This window comes from Ahaetulla prasina, chromosome 1 (assembly GCF_028640845.1).
Source record: "Ahaetulla prasina isolate Xishuangbanna chromosome 1, ASM2864084v1, whole genome shotgun sequence".
Lineage (NCBI taxonomy): Eukaryota > Metazoa > Chordata > Lepidosauria > Squamata > Colubridae > Ahaetulla > Ahaetulla prasina.
Window position 1 is genome coordinate 14715433 of NC_080539.1, and position 17655 is coordinate 14733087.

At 39.8% G+C, this 17655-nt stretch overlaps 1 protein-coding gene across 3 annotated transcripts in view; it reads left to right on the forward strand.

Moving 5' to 3' along the window:
• The window catches only part of PAFAH1B1 (platelet activating factor acetylhydrolase 1b regulatory subunit 1), a 63519-nt gene that overhangs the window by 30662 nt on the left and 15202 nt on the right, over nucleotides 1–17655 (forward strand). For 2 of the 3 annotated variants that reach the window (XM_058164264.1, XM_058164265.1), the window contains exons 3-7: nucleotides 1602–1686; nucleotides 5368–5442; nucleotides 6750–6956; nucleotides 14595–14763; nucleotides 17030–17132. In XM_058164264.1, the coding sequence (XP_058020247.1) occupies nucleotides 1602–1686; nucleotides 5368–5442; nucleotides 6750–6956; nucleotides 14595–14763; nucleotides 17030–17132 (639 nt within the window). The remainder of the gene's footprint in view (nucleotides 1–1601; nucleotides 1687–5367; nucleotides 5443–6749; nucleotides 6957–14594; nucleotides 14764–17029; nucleotides 17133–17655) is intronic. The other variant, XM_058164266.1, reaches the window with a different exon arrangement.

Consider the following 17655-nt stretch of genomic DNA (forward strand, 5'->3'; position numbering starts at 1 on the left):
TAGCTCAAGGAAGATCCTGGTCTCTATGTCTCATTAATGAGCTTACTTGAATTAGAAACCTCTCCTTCTACAGGTAGTCCTCAACTTAACAACAGTTTGTTTAGTGACCATTCAAAGTTAAAACAGCACTGAAAAAGGTGACTTCTGATCCGTTTCCCACACTTAACGTTGCAGCTTCCCCATGGTCACATGATCTAAATTCAGACACCTGGCAATTAGGTCATATTTATGGGGTGTCCCAGGATCATGTGATCATTTTTTCCAACCTTCTGACGAAGTCAATGGGAAAGCCAGATTCACTTAACAACTATGTTACTCACTTAACAATTGCAATAATTCACTTAATCGCTGTGGCAAGAAAGGGTGTAAAATGGGGCAAAATTCACTTAACACCTTGCATAGCAGCAGAAATTTTAGGCTCAGTTGTGGTCGTAAAATGAGGCAGGGATGAAATGCAGCAGGTTCTGACAGGTTCTGGAGAACCAGCAGGAAATTTTGAGTAGTTTGGAGAACTGCCAAATACCAGCTGTGGCTGGCCCCAGAGTGGGGTGGGAATGGAGATTTTGCAGTATGCTTCCCCTGCCATGCCCGCCAAGCCACACCCACAGAACCGGCAGTAAAAAATTTTGAATTTCACCACTGAAATGAGGACTATCTGTACCATCATCCTTTCAAAACCTGATTTAAGTTTTACATTAATGGCTTTCATTCAGCCCATTTTTAATTCCAGGAATTAATTCAGGATTTCCATTTGCCACAGTGGGGTTTAAGAAAGAAAAGATGTGTAGCTGAATGTTCTTGACACATGCAATGTTAACTCCAAGTGCTCTGCCACCCCCTTACAATTACTTACACGTGTATTTATTTTTTATTCTATTTATTACTTTTTTAATTCCGCCCATCTCCCCTGCAAGGTAATTTTGGGCGGATGTTAAAATAAGTAGGAAGCCCAAAATTCTTCCCTCTGCTGCATAGAATTTAGACATGTATCTTAACACTCCTAACTCTGTAAAGCAGTCTAGGACAACAGAAGAAACTTATGTCAGAAACCTCTGACAAGTTCTGGCAAAGACTGATTTCCTTTCTTTTCTGGCAAAATAATTACTGCTACTACTAATAAATATATTGTAAGCAGTGAGGGGATTCAAATGTTTTTACTACTGGTTCTGTGGGCATGGCTTGGTGGGCGTGGCAGGGGAAGGATACTGTAAAATCTCCATTCCCACCCCACTCCAGGGGAAGGTTACTGCAAAATCCCCATTTCCTCCTGATCAGCTGGGACTCGGGAGGCAGAGAATAGATGGGGGCGGGGCCAGTCAGAGGTGGTATTTGCTGAACTACTCAAAATTTCCGCTACCGGTTCTCCAGAACTGGTCAGAACCTGCTGAAACCCACCTCTGACTATAAGATAACTTTTATGTTGCACAGAACTGTGACAGATGTACACGCGGATCACAGTGAGTCATAATTTCCCTTTCAGAAGAAAAGGGGAGAGTTTAGTCTCCATGTTGGTTCTGATAGAGCAGGTATTGGAGATAACATAGGTTGGGGACTATTCAAAATTCCTGTAATATTAATCTGAACCAAATCTCTCCATTTAGAAATCGAGCGATAGCAGATTATCTTCGTTCCAACGGCTATGAAGAGGCATACTCTGTTTTTAAAAAGGAGGCAGAACTTGATGTGGTGAGTATATTTCTCATATTCTAGCTAGGGGGATAATTCTTCCCACAGTCTCTTATCAGCGGTCAGATAGTGTCAACAGTCGTCCCCCTACTCCTATAGTATAATGTCTTATAGTCTTAGTGTTACCCTTAGCATTAATGATGAATTTAACCAGATTTTGAAAGATATAGTTACATGTTGATGGATTCTGGACAGGCTTTGTTGAAATAATATTCCTCACCTTGAGGCAGAATAGGTACGAGCATTCAAAATACGTATATAATGATAGATAAGTGCATTTAAAATATCTGTATAGCAGTTTTCATGTATTTAATGAAGCAAATTGCAAGAATAATGTGAAAACTAGGGTAAAAAATAAACCATTAAGCTAACTAGACAGAGTTACAGAATGGGAAAGATTAACATGACCAAATAGGTGTTTTTAGACAGTACCTAAAACAGGAATGATCAAGGATGTTGTATTACCATATTCAAACTTCTCATATCCCTTTATTTCCGATACTAGACAAAAATAAGGAAAAAATGTTTAGCTACTTCCAGTGTAATATAATTGGCTATCTTTGTCTAGTTCAACACTTTTTTTCCCAATCAACTTTACTGCAAAATCTCATAATATTGGAGCTGGATTAAGGTATAGATTTATCTGGGACATTTCAATACAATTCCCAGTATTCTTTAAAATTTCCTTTTATTGCTGTTTTCAGGACAAAATAGCAAATCTTGTTAGTCAGTTCTCCTATATTTTCATTTTTGGGTTTTTTTAAATGGAAAGATTATAAATAGTTATTGAAAGTGTTCACCAGTTGAGTCTTTGTTTAAAATGCAAAACAATACCAACTAAGCTGTTTTATTAATTTCTGTACTTAATGTGTGATTATTTAAAACATCTTTGTCTGCTTTCCACTACTTTACGTTAGAAAGAAATGTATAATCCAGCTCACATCTTCACAGGACTTTTCGATATGGATAGTTCTGTCCATATTAACAACATGTTTGGAAATCAAAGTCGCTGTAATCTGTTAAAAAAGTAGCATGTAACGGTAATAGTAAAAAATAAATAAATAAAATGTTTTATCCTTAACAATGAAAATTAAAAAATGATTTTTTTTCTGTTTTTTTTAAAGATTTGAATGTAAAATAGTTTCCTCAATGGTTTGGATCATTCCTCAAATGGCAGTTGGATTAGTTTAATAGTTGTACATTAGTGGCATCTACAATAGACTACTCATTAATTTTAGAATGACATAAATCTAAGATTCTGATAGAGAATATTCTTGTACACAACTGTTAGATTTGCTAGAGTATCAAACCTGTTTTTTCTTTTTACAGAACAACTTGTTAAGATGCAAAGAAAATAGGTGTGTGTAGCTATACATTTCCTAATTATTTATAAGTTCTGTTTTATCAGTAATGATAAACAGTTTCAGGTCCTTCTCTGAGCAATTTCTGTCAGTAGAACCAGGCCATCTTTTCATTAATGTTATTTTTACCTGTGGAAAGTGAAGATCTTATAGTCAGTTGTCTACTTCCCTATTTATCTCTTCCTCTTGGCCCTTTTTGGAAGATTATAAACTGAAGAAATTTCAGTATTACATCAGTCATAGCAGAAAAGATAGCTTTATAAATAAATAAATGATAAATAACTTCAGCTTTTCTTTTTATTTAATCTTTTTTATTCTTTTAAAGTTCATCTTTTTTGCTTTCACATTATATTATATTCTGTGAAGTATGTTTTCTTATACAAGTTTATCTTAATGTTTTGTGTTCAATACTGTATACTAATACCGGTATTAGTACCGGCAAAGCTGGCTGAGGAACTCTGGGAGTTGAAGTCCACAAGTCTTAAAGGGACCAAGGTTCGAGACCCCTGTTTTATTTATTTTATTTATTTATTTTATTTTATTTGCATTTATATCCCACCCTTCTCCAAAGACTCAGGGCAGCTTACACTATGTTAGCAATAGTCTTCATTCTATTTGTATATTTATATATTTAGAAGATACTTATTGTTCTATAAATGACCAATCATTGATTGGTTTTCTACAATAAAATATTTTAGGTTTTTAAAAAAGTCTAAGCTTTTTAGAATGCCATCCTTATAAATTAACCTTTTTAAAAGATATTAAGACATTCCATTCACCTTCCAGTATGATCTGGAAATATCTCAGATCTTTAGACAACTCGGGACTACATGCAATTTAAATACATGTTAATCTCAGACTGAAAACATCAAATTTCATTTTCCTTATCAAAATAATCACTTGAGGCTCCAATTTCATTTCCCTAAATCTCATTCTTATAAAGTCCTATTGTAACCTCGTTGTTCGTGTAATTGAAAACAGTGCTTGATGAGAGGAGTGCCGCCTTATCCATCAATCTCATTAAATATTTTTTCCCCAGAAGGTAAAAAGGAGAATCTGAATATGCTAAATATTTATGTTATTCAACCACGAGGGAGGCTTTCTCCCCTTATGAGAGAATAAAAGAGGAGCCAGAAGAGTGCAACCTCAGTACAGAATGAATTAGTGAATTTAAAATATTTTTTAAAAATCAAGCAATAGCTAGAATAAAAAAATAACTGTTTCCATCTCAAAACAGCTGAGTTGGAAACGTTGAGAGATTTCAATACTGTTCCCCAGTAATAAACAGAGACTAGGTTTTTATACTGCAGTGCATATTTTAATCAGCTCATTGATTCAAGACTGTGTGCTTCACACCCAGTAACTGTTAATGACCATTATCTGTGGGTAATTTTTGCTGACTGTACTTTCTACATTTCATTTTTCATTTGACCTTGCTTTTTATTGCTTTCGTCCTTCTCTCCCTCCCTAACACTCTTACACATCTAATTCCCAGGAAAATACTCCATGCATCTGATAATATGGATTGAGATTCAAGAAAATTTATTGGTAATAGACAATTTGTTAATGTTTTTAAACCACTATAATACCTCCTGTTTGCTTACTCCAACTGAAGTAAGCAATCGTATCTGTGGATTAGGCATATTTTATATAATCTGCCTATAGTCTTAACTAACCTGTTATTCGGTCAGGTTTATCTATGGAAGCTTCTTAGTAGCTACATTCTTAAGGCACACTGGTGACGGTTTTATTTTTCTGCAGTGTGGATCAGAATAAGACTTGCTGCCATGAAATGTGTTGATTTTTCATCTAGATAACATTTCAGGCAGTCTACCCCTGAGAAATGGTATTTGGGAAAAGAATCTAAGAGTGCTATTTAGAGTTTTTCAGAGAGGCTTCTGATTGCCTGCTGCAGGGAAAATGGCTGAGTTAGGTAGATCTTATATTTGTATGACAGATCAGCACAATATAGGTTCATATGATGACTGTGTTAACTTTAACCATGATTTTTCAAGTTATATACTTCTCAATCCCCTTAACTCCTGGTGGGTGATAAGTGTTACAAATCATTCCCCAAAACCCCCCCAGCAAATTTGGTATTGACTGACATTTAACTTTGTAACAAGCATAATACCTCAAGTCATACTGCTTTTATTTTACATAGGCTTTTCAACCAGCAGTAATTCTTCATTAAGTTCCACGTTTTTTATGAAATCAGAAGTTGTTCTTCCTCTCTTATTGAAGAAGAAAAACCAAGCATAGGGGAAATGCTACTAAAAAAGCTTTGATTTGTTTAATGACTTTGATCTTTTTTTTTCAGAATGAAGAATTAGATAAGAAATATGCTGGGCTCTTGGAAAAAAAATGGACATCAGTTATAAGATTACAAAAGAAAGTAAGTAGAAACTTAAATTGGTATGTTACTGAGAAAAAAATGTGCTGAGATTTTTAAGCAGCATCTGAAATAAAAATTTTTGAGGAGCTGTATATACTTCTTAGTTACTGATTTAATCTTAATATTTAGTTTGGTCTAGTGGTTAAGATACCAGGCTAGAAAGCAGGAGACTGTGAATTCTAGTCTTGCTTTAGGCATGAAAGCCAACTGGGTGAGTTTGGACCAGTCCCCTTTTTTCAGATGTTTTATGATGTTTTATATGCCTGTAAACCGCCCTGAGTCCTTTGGGAGATAGGGCGGTATATAAATTCGAATAATAATAATAATAATAATAATAATAATAATAATAATAATAATCACAGAGTTGTTGGTGGGGAAAAGAGGAGAAGACTGTGTATGAACTGTGTTTGAATAATTTATGAAAATAATGAAGACAGGATAAAAATAAATATTAAGTCTTTCCAATAAGGAGAGCAAAACCAATTCCACTTTATAATACCACTTTATAATGCCTTGGTAAGGCCACACTTGGAATATTGCATTCAGTTTTGGTCGTAAATATTGCATTCAGTTTTGATGTAAAAAAGATGTTGAGACTCTAGAAAGAATGCAGAGAAGAGGAACTAAGATGATTAGGGGACTGGAGGCTAAAACATATGAAGAACAGTTGCAGGAACTCGGTATGTCTAGTTTAATGAAAAGAAGGACTAGGGGAGACATGATAGCAGTGTTCCAATATCTCAGGGGTTGCCACAAAGAAGAGGGAGTCAAACTATTCTCCAAAGCACCTGAAGGCAGGACAAGAAGCAATGGGTGGAAACTAATCAAGGAGAGAAGCAACCTAGAACTAAGGAGAAATTTCCTGACAGTTAAAAGGATTAATCAGTGGAACAACTTGCCTGCAAAAGTTGTAAATGCTCCAACACTGGAAATTTTTAAGAAAATGTTGGATAACCATTTGTCTGAAATGGTGTAGGGTTTCCTGCCTGGGCAGGAGATTGGACTAGAAGACCTCCAAGGTCCCTTCCAACTTTGTTATTATGTTATGTTATGTTAAACTCTAGCTGGCTTATGTTCCCTGTTTACATAAATAAAGTTAACTAGTAAAATGTATAAATAAAAATTAAATTAAAAAAAGAATATCAGAAAGAAACAAAGCCTGACATTCATTAATTTCCGGTGTACAACACAATTTTCTCACTCCTCAACCTGTTGCAAAAGGATAGGGTTTGAGGTTTCTTTTTAAGAAAAGAACAGTGTACCCTTTCCTAGCTCGCTCTCTCTGTTTTGATTCTCTGGAAACTTAGGTTATGGAATTAGAATCCAAATTAAATGAAGCTAAAGAAGAATTTACATCAGGTGGGCCTCTGGGTCAGAAGCGAGATCCTAAAGAATGGATTCCCCGTCCTCCAGAAAAGTATGCCTTAAGTGGGCACAGAAGTCCAGTCACAAGAGTAATTTTCCATCCAGTTTTCAGTGTTATGGTCTCTGCTTCAGAGGATGCTACAATAAAGGTAGGCTCTTCATAACCTGTACACTCTATTCTTACTGAGTTAAGCAAATATCTGGTGCAAAGCCAGTATGGTTGAATAATGACTATAGGTCCTTTGATACCCTTTTTTTTTTATTGTTGGTCACACAGCCAGCTATTCAGGCTTGATTTAACATTTTTTATCCACCTTTTGAGTCCTTTCCAAAGACCTGGGATACGGAAATGGTTTGATGGTTCTAAAGGTGATGTTGCAAGGATGTAAGCTGTTCCACGTACAGCTGCCTTTTGCAATTGACCGGTGGGTGATTTTTGTCAATGCCGACGGAGTTCAAGGGATGCTCCAGATGTTTTGGGATTGTACCCAAGGCCCTGTTACTCTTGGTACTGTATTTGCTTTTCTGTCTTTTCCCAAAGTAATTCTATTTCTATTTGCAGGTGTTTTGTGACTTTCTCCAGATTTTTTTTCTCTTCTGGAGAAAATGCAAGTCAACAAAAGATGGACCTTAAGATTAATTTCTTTTTTTTTATTGTCCTAATTGACTAAAATAACAAGAACACATGATGTTTGGTTGTAACAGGCAAGGGATGGGAACTAGTTTATATGAACACTTACCTAACCTTGAATCTCATTATGCCTGGTTCTCAATCTAGAGTTGAAAAGAATTTTGAAAACGATGGGAGAAAAGCAATAAAATAAGGGAGGACTTTTTTTAAAAATGCATTCTTTCTCCCAATTGTTTACATTTCTATTACTATTTATTATTTCTTCTTTCTAGAATAGGAGGAGGCCATAGGGAAGACATAACTTTACTCCAGTTTACTATGCTAATTTAAATTAGGTAGAAACAATGGAGATTATTGGATTAAAAAACCCTCATCCTATGCGTCTCTGTTGAAGTCTTAAGTGATGGAGCCCAGATGCAGGTTGGATGTCTTGATGAGAATTAGAGCTTTGTTTTGTTTTGTTTTGTTTTAGAACAAATCACTTAGAACCCAATCACTTCCTTCTAAGCAGATTTGGTCTAAAAACGAAACAAAACAAAACAAAGCCCAATTGTCATCAAGATGGCTAGTATGCAGGGGTGTTATTCAACAGGTTCTGACAGATTCTGGAGAATCGGTAGTGGAAATTTTGAGTAGGTAGGAGAACCGGCAAATACCACCTCTGGCTGGCCGCAGAGTGGGGAGGGAATGGGGATTTTGCAATATCCTTCCCCTGCCATGCCCACCAAGCCATACCACACCCACATAACCAGTAGTAAAAAATAATAATAATTCCACCACTGCTAGCATGCATCTGGGCTCCATCACATAAGGCTACAATAGAGATATATAGGATGAGAGGACTTTTTTTTAATCCAATAATCTCCATTGTTTTTAACTTAATTAAAATTACCATTATGAAGGTAGTCCCTGACTTACGACCACAATTGAGCCCGAAATTTCTTTTTTTTTCTTTTAAAGTTTTTATTTTTTTTCACAACAAAGAAAAAACTCATCAAACAGTTACAATGTGCTGAAGGGGTGTTTACATATCTTCTTGTGCAATCACAAAATAAACATCTCTTTCATACATATATCTTATGTTATCTTTTCCAACATATCTTTCCTTCTAGCCAATGATAAAATAAATCCCATATTTTATAATACTGCTTATCTTCTTGTTCTCTAATTTCGAATGTCAATTGAGCCCGAAATTTCTGTTGCTAAGAAAAGCAGTTATTACGTGAATTTTGCCCCATTTTAAGATCTTCCTTGCCTTTCTTTTTAAGTGAATCATTGCAGTTGTTAAGTTAGCAACATGGTTGTAAAGTAAATCTGGATTCCCCATTGACTTTGTTTGTCGGAAGGTTGTCAGAGGCGATCACGTGACCCGGGGACACTGCAACCTTCATAAACTGAGCTAGTGGCCAAGCGTCCGAATTTTGACCATATGGCCATGGGGATGCTGCAACTATTGTAAGTGTGAAAAATGGCCATAAGTCACTTTTTTTAGTGCCATTATAACTTGGAATGGTCACTAAATGAACTGTTGCAAGTTGAGGAATTCTCTGAAAGTCCTTCCCCATTGAGCTCCAGCCTGCTGCTTCTCTTCTAGGTTTCTGGAAAATTTATTTATTTATTTATTTATTATTTAAATTTCTATACCGCCCTTCTCCCGAAGGACTCAGGGTGGTTCACAGCCAAATAAAATACACAATAATGTTACAATATAAACACAATTAAAATACAATTAAAAAACTTATTCAATTGGGCCGAAATTAAAAATTTAGAATAAATAATAAAAACCCAATTAAAACCCATAAATTTAAAAAACTAACCCAGTCCTGCGCAGATGAATAAATGCGTTTTAAGCTCGCGACGAAAGGTTCGGAGGTCCGGAAGTTGACGGAGTCCCGGGGGGAGTTCGTTCCAGAGGGCGGGAGCCCCCACAGAGAAGGCCCTTCCCCTGGGCGTCGCCAGACGACACTGACGCGCCGACGGCACCCTGAGGAGTCCCTCTCTGTGAGAGCGCACGGTCGGTGGGAGGTATTCGGTAGCAGTAGGCGGTCCGTAAATAGCCCGGCCCTATGCCATGGAGCGCTTTGAAGACGTTCACCAAAACCTTGAAGCGCACCGGAAGGCCACAGGTAGCCAGTGCAGTCTGCGCAGGATAGGTGTCACGGGAGCCACGAGGGCTCCTCTATCACCAGCGCAGCCGCGTTCTGGACTAACTGAAGCCTCCGGATGCCCCTCAAGGGAGCCCCATGTAGAGAGCATTGCAGTAATCCAGGCGAGGCGTCACGAGGCGTGAGTGACTGTGCACAAGGCATCCCGGTCTAGAAAGGGGCGCAGCTGGCGCACCAGGCGAACCTGGTGGAAAGCTCTCCTGGAGACGGCCGTCAGGTGGTCTTCAAAAGACAGCCGTTCATCCAGGAGAACGCCCAAGTTGCGCACCCTCTCCATCGGGGCCAATGACTCGCTCCCAACAGTCAGCCGGGGACTCAGCTGACTGTACCGGGATGCCGGCATCCACAGCCACTCCGCCTTGGAGGGATTGAGCTTGAGCCTGTTTCTCCCCATCCAGACCCGTACGGCTTCCAAACACCGGGACAGCACTTCGATAGCTTCATTGGGGTGGCCCGGTGTGGAAAAGTACAGCTGGGTGTCATCAGCGTACAGCTGGTACCTCACACCGAAGCCACTGATGATCTCACCCAGCGGCTTCATATAGATGTTGAACAGAAGGGGCGAGAGAATCGACCCCTGCGGCACCCCACAAGTGAGGCGCCGCGGAGTCGACCTCTGCCCCCCCGTCAACACCGTCTGCGACCGTTCGGAGAGATAGGAGGAGAACCACCGATAAACGGTGCCTCTCACTCCCAGTCCCTCCAACCGGCGCAGCAGGATACCATGGTCATTAAAAGATTTAAGACCTGATTTTTTTTTCCTCCCCACATCAGGCTCAGGAAGAAAGCATGCCGTGATTGAATATTTGAATTTGACAGATGTATATTTTGTACATTTTTTCTTTTTTGTATAATTATGCTACCGTGTTTGTTTATTTTATGGGTGGATTTTTTTATTTTTTTTTTTGGTGGGGAAGGATGGAAGCAGCTCAGAGATGTTTCTGATTGTTACTTGCCTAGAGTCTTCCGGAATGAATGGCATACAAATAAATAAAAGGCTGAGATGCTTTGTGTGCTTCTAGAGTAAAGCTGTATGATTTTTTTTTTGAAGAAATTACATAATGCATCCCTCCGAACCATTGAATTGTTAAGTGTGCTTTAAAAAACAGCTTTTGTTATGTCTTTGTGGCTTCAGGAGTTCTTACTAGTATAGCTCCTGAGACTGGAACATAAAAGCACAAGAGAAACTCTGGGTAAAAAACATCATGACAGGAAACTGCTTTCTTTTTTTTTCTTTTTTCTTTTTTTGCTTCTTACGTGCGCTATAGAGATTCAACCATTTATATTTTTAGCTGATGGTGTTTCTCTGCTTTTGGAGGTGATGGGAATCTTGTATGTTCCTGCAAAATGCACGTTTGTGAATTGACATGCCAAAGTGGAATAGCAGCACTAAATGTTTATTCTTTCATGTATACAGTATTGCTTGCAAACAACCAGTTGCTTTTAATTCTTGGGGAATATACGTGAATCTAACTTGAGAAGTTGTTAACCTTTTAAAGCATATCTTAAAAGATCAAGGTAAAGGTTCCCCTCGTATATATGGGTTAGTCGTTCCCGACTCTAGATGGCAGTGCTCATCTCCATTTCAAAGCCGACGAGCCAGCGCTGTCCAAAGACGTCTCCATGTTCATGTGGCTGGCATGACTAAACGGCAAAGGCGCACGGAACGCTGTTAACCTTCCCACCAAAAGTGGTCCCTATTTTTCTACTTGCATTTTTTAATGTGATTTCAAACTGCTAGGTTGGCAGAAGATGGGACAAGTAACGGGAGCTCACCCTGTTACGCGGGACTAGGGATTCGAACTGCTGACCTTTCGATCGACAAGCCCAGCGTCTTAGCCGCTCAGCCACCACGTCTTAGAGTCCGTCTTTTTTTTACCTAAAAGAATCTTCCCTCTGCTATTAAATTTCAAGGAACTGGTAGGAGTTTTGGGGGATGTCAGCATTGCCACCTATGTATTAGATCCTTCCCTCCCCCTCGATAAATTTAAGACCCTGTGAGAAGTGACCAACTATTGGCTTCCGGTGTTGGGTAATTCATCCTTGAGTTGGCTGCTTGGCTTACTAGGAAGCAGTGATCTGCTCTCTCCTCAAGAAACCATCATTTGACCTAGCATTGGTGGAATGTCTTTTTATCTGTTTCCAGTCTTTCCTTTTGGGGAAGATTATGGAGAATGTGGTACACATTTTATGCAATAACTTCAAAGGACTCTGGAAGAAGTGAATTATGTAAGGTCTGCATACAGTACTGATTATGGTTGTAGATGATCTTTGTGTGTGTGTGTGTGTGTGTGTGTGTTGTGTCCGTGTCCCCAAGAGTGGTCCTGCTTGATCTTTCCGTAGCATTTGATACCATTGGTTATGGCACAGGTGTCAAACTCGCCGTGTCACATTGATGTTACATGATGCATCTTTTTTTTTTTTATTTACATTTATATCCCGCCCTTCTCCGAAGACTCAGGGCGGCTTACAGTGTATAAGGCAATAGTCTCATTCTATTTGTATATTTTACAAAGTCAACTTATTGCCCCCCCAACAATCTGGGTCCTCATTTTACCTACCTTATAAAGGATGGAAGGCTGAGTCAATCTTGGGCCGGGCTTGAACCTGCAGTAATTGCAGGCTCTGTGTTCTAATAACAGGCTTCTTAATGGCCTGAGCTATCACGGCCCTCAATGTTTTTTTGCCTTCGCGGAGCTGGACTGGGCGTGGCCTGCATGTGATGCATCTGGCCTGCGGGCCACCAGTTTGACACCCCTGGGTTATGGTGTCCTTCTGGATGGTCTCTGGATATTTTGGGGGATGGCTCTATTTTGTTGTGTTTCTCCTTCCTTTGGGCAAGTTTCTAATTGGTGTTGTTCAGTGGAGGGGAAAATCCAGGGCTTTGCTCCTTGGAAAAGATCCAAAGCGTTTGTTTTGTGAGATCCCACAGAATTTGACACTCTCTCCAGTTTTATTCAGCATCTGCCTGAAACCACTGGGTGAAGTTATCTGCTGGCATGGGATTTGGTTCCATCAGTATGCCAGTCATACCCAGTTCTATATCTTGATCCTTAGCCAAATAAGCAACGCCGTAGGAGCCCTGTCCTAGTGTCTGATTATGGTTGTGGATGAGAAGCTTGGGTGAACTCTAGGAAGACTGAATAGCTTGGGTTTCAGGGACCTGCCAATCACAGTTGTTTTGCCATCTTCAGCTCTAGATGGGATTTACATTGTCTGGGAAAGAAATGGTAGGCAGTTTTGGTGGTTCTTCCAGACTTCTGTCTCCAGCTCTATGGGGAGAGAGAGGGCAGCCATGACCAGGAGGGCCTTTGTATACATTCATCTTCTGTACCAATCACATCCCTTTTGTTTATTTCTCACATTTATATTACCACCTACTTGAACTAGGAAGCCCTCTTGCAGCCACTCATGCCTTAGTACATACCTGTACGGACTGTTGCAACATGTACTAAGGGACCCCCCTTGACCAAGCTACAAGTGGTTCAAAATGCAGCTATCTAAGTAGGTATAACTCTGTTGGGCGTTTATAAAGCCATAAATAATGGCTTTTTTGACAGGCTTGGTATACAGTATAATAATAATAATAATAATAATAATAATAATAATAATAATAATAATAATAATAATAATAATAATAATAATAATAATAATAATAATAATAATGTTTTAATTTGTATACCGCCCTTCTCCCAAAGGACTCAGGGGGGTGAACAGGCAAATAAAATACAAACAGAAACATACACCATAATTAAAACAACCCTTAAAAAACTGATTCAAATTTGCCAGAAAATTTAAAATAACATTACACCCCATAAAAATTACAGAAATTTAAAACCATTTAAAATTTAAAATCAGGCCAGTCCAGCCATACGAAATAAATAGGTTTTAAGTTCGCAGCGAAAGGTCCTAAGGTCAGGTAGTTGTCGAAGCCCGAGGGGAAGCTCGTTCCACAGGGTAGGAGCCCCCACAGAGAAGGCCCTCCCCCTGGGGGCCGCCAGTCGACATTGTTTGGCTGACGGCACCCTGAGGAGTCCCTCTCTGTGGGAACGCACCGGACGCTGGGAGATAGAGGCTGGCAGTAGACGGTCCCGTAAGTAGCCCGGTCCTAAGCCATGGAGCGCTTTAAAGGTGGTAACCAATACCTTGAAGCGCACCCGGAAAACAACAGGTAGCCAGTGCAGTCTGAGCAGGATGGGTGTTACGTGGGAGCTCCGTATAAGCCAGGGGGTCTCCAACTTTGGCAACTCAGCAAAGCTGACTGAGGAACTCTGGGAGTTGAAGTCCACAAGTCTTAAAGTTGCCAAGGTTGGAGACCTTTGATATAAGCGGTATGTTCCCTGTTGCTGGTTCATTGCCAGTATATTTGTTTAGTTGCCTGCCTGAGGTGCCCCATTTGTTTAATGTTACTTTTGTTACTTTTACTTACTTACTTGATGATACTGTATTTAGAATCTTTTCATGATTGAGATACCCATGCACATTAACAAATGGTATTAAAATAATGTTTTAAAAGGTTACTATGGCTCTCGACTTCTGATGACAGTTGAATCCAAAATTTCTGTTGCTAAGCGAGACAGCTGTTAAGTGAGTTTTGCTCCATTTTACGACCTTTGTTGTCACCCTTGTTAAGCGAATCATTGAAGGTGTTACGTTAGAAACACAGTTGTTAATGTGAATTTGGTTCCCTGTTGACTTTGCGTGTCAGGAGGTCACAAAAACAACCGCATGACTCCAGGACACTGCAACCATCAAAAATATGAACCAGCTGCCGAGCATCCGGATTTTGGTCACCTGACCATAGAGATGCTGCAACGGTCATTAATGTGAAAAATGGCCATAAATTCCCTTTTTCAGTGTCTTTGTAACTTTGAATGGCCACTAAACGAATGGTTGTAAGTCGAGGGCTGCCTGTACTTTTGAAGCAAATGTGGGGAACGAAATGGTTCGTTGGAAATACATATTTACCAATTTCTTTGTCTAATTCCTAGGTATGGGATTATGAGACAGGTGATTTTGAACGCACCCTGAAAGGCCACACAGATTCTGTGCAGGATATTTCCTTCGACCATAGTGGCAAACTACTGGCCTCTTGTTCTGCAGACATGACCATTAAGCTATGGGATTTCCAAGGCTTTGAGTGCATCAGAACCATGCATGGTAAGGAATTGTTTAAAAAAAAATAATCATTAGCCATAGTAAGTTGAAATTAAAAACTAGGTTATACCTCTTCCCTCTTCTGATGACGTTGTGAACAAGAGGACATCACAATCAAGATATTCATCCCAAGGCTTAGTTCTTATATACAGCTTGAATACCCATGCATTGGAGCGTTTTTTTTGCAGCAGGTAGGAGAACTCATATCCTTAAAAGCTTTTCCATGCAGCGTTATCTTCTTCACATGAATGGTGGGATGCAAATAATTTAATAACCGGTTCTCTGCCCTAATGACCAGCCAGGTGGGCGTGGCCAGGGGTGTGACAGGCAGCACTTGGCCTCCTGCACCCCCCCCCGGAGCAAAAATGGGCTGGGGGGGACAACCGCCTCCCCCGCGCCCCGTTTTGGATGAGTAGGCCTCCCTGCAGCCTCTTGGGAGCAAAAACGGGCCGTGGGGCCCCTGTGCCGCACCTCCCCACACCCCATTTTGTGCCCAGTAAACATCCCTGCACTTACTTGGGAGCTAAAATGGGGCACGTGGGGACTCCTGGAAGGGGAGGGGGTAGAGGTGGGGCCAGCCAGCAATTTAACAACCGGTTCTCCCGAACCGGCTGAATCCCACCAGTGCATGAAGACCATAGTTTTATCTTAATCTCCATTCTCGTGTATTAGCAGGTTGTTTTCTAGGGTGGAGCACAACACGGGGAGACATGACTCACAGCCCTGGAAGTGCTGTGATCCAGTTCACATATATGTTAACCATTTTTGTCCCTAATATGCTACGTTGCCCGATGTATTTTGTTTCTTACTACTGGCTGCTTACAATTTAACTTCGCTGTACTCTACTAGTATTAAAATATTACAGGTTTCGTGCAATATAATACCTTGAGTGGGAGCAAAAGGCTTACTGTTCGTTTACTATATGATGCCATTGCAACTCGGTCACCACGGGAAGCCTCCATTTTGGTACATTTTTGCTATTGTGATGTATTCAAAAGCAAAGAAATTGTTTCTCTCTTCAATTTTTGAATCAAAAACTTGCCTGTTCTCCATTTCAGAACTGTGGCTGAGAGGCATTCAGAGAATTATTTTTTTTTGCTTCCTGACTGTGTCTTTAAAGAGCCCCAATAGGCAGAACATGTTTCTGAAAACAAGTTTATGGCTTCTGGAGGAAGTTGAGTAGCAGTGTTTCTAGCCTAGAGGCAGAAAATGTTTGCTACTTTTCAAAAAGCGCAGCTAAAAATGGTGGCTAATAGCTACAAACTTTCTCCCTGGGGATTAGTGAGTGAAGAGAAGAGATGTTACCCTCTAAGAGTTGTGATTTTAACCCAATTCCTGCCAGCATGAGCAACAGCTAAGCTTTCTCTCTTCTATGCACTGATGATATTACCTAGCCTGATAATTAAATGTCTGCAGGGGAAACCCCCCTCCCCCCAAGTTTAGAAAATGCCAAGAACTTTTAGTGCCATCCATAATTTTTTGAATGTCAGTAATCTTACTTCCCACTTTAAAAGTCTGCAGTGCTGTGTCCTCTTTGGGGTTGCCGGCCCGTGATTATTCAGCTACCCCCTTTCAGTTCTGCAGTGTCCTTTTCTGAATGTGACAATCAATTTTTGTTATTCAAAAAAAATATATAACCATCCTCCTTGGTACCCATTCTGATGACGTAGCTTTGATTACAGAGTCAAAGAATAGATGGTCTTGAGAACTGAAAAAAAAACCAAAAAAAACCCCAGTCTGTTTATAGGTTGCCTGAAATCAAGGACGCCACTTCTTCTTTTTTTAATTTCTGTAGCAATCTTTCTTTGATTTAAAATACTTGGGGATTCTGGCACAAAGCCGCTCCAGATTCTTGCTATTTCCAGATTCTTTCAATATCTGCAAGGTTACAGCCTTAAGGGCTGTGGTTCCTTGCTCAAGTACCTTGGGTGAAAATGTGTATTCTTGAGCTTTTAATTAGCATACCTACAATTATTCCTCAGAAGCTGTGCAGCAAATCATTCTATATAATAGCCAGGCAATTGCAAAATGTGTGATTTTTTTTTTCCAGCATCCCATCTTGTTTGCCTCTTGTGGATTACCATATGGCAGCATGATGACTGAGATTGATGACAGTTATAAGCTGGCACATCTGCAGGGCACCCAGGTTGACACTTGGGTGCCATACAGAATTGTGTGAAGGGGTCGAATTTAATAATGGTATTCACATACATTGTGATAAAGTCACGAGGGAACTTAATGTGTGCTTTCTTTTTTTCCCCCCCTCTAGGACATGATCATAATGTTTCTTCAGTAGCCATCATGCCCAATGGGGATTATATAGTATCTGCTTCGAGGGATAAAACCATCAAAATGTGGGAAATTCAAACAGGGTAAGAGCTTGCAGCTACATTTATATGAAGGTGAAACTATGCATCTTTAGACATGCCTTTTAGGAAATGAGATGAACATCGTAGAGGAACCATGGGCTTGGTAGTGGAAAAACGGCATTTCATACAGAAAAACTCAGATTGAATTCTTAGCATCTCTTAAATTAACAGGATCAAGAGGCAGGTAATTGGGAAGACCAATCTGATGCAGAACCAACAAAGCTGTTTATCAGATGAAGATACAGAGTTTTCTTTGGCTGTTCATGTAGTAGATGATGACCATCAACGCATGACTGACCTGTGGTGGGTTAGGCTACAACACAACCAAGACTATTTAAAATATGTGCCAACCTGTTCATGGCTTTCCTTGGTTCTCCTGGAATATCGAAAGGCGAAGTATTTTCTTTGCCAATACAGACTTCCATATTGATTGTGTAATACCACACCCAGGGCCTCTGTTTGTTCCTGGAGACAACATACTGAACACTCACCTTTGGTCACACCCTTTCCAATGTTTCATAACATG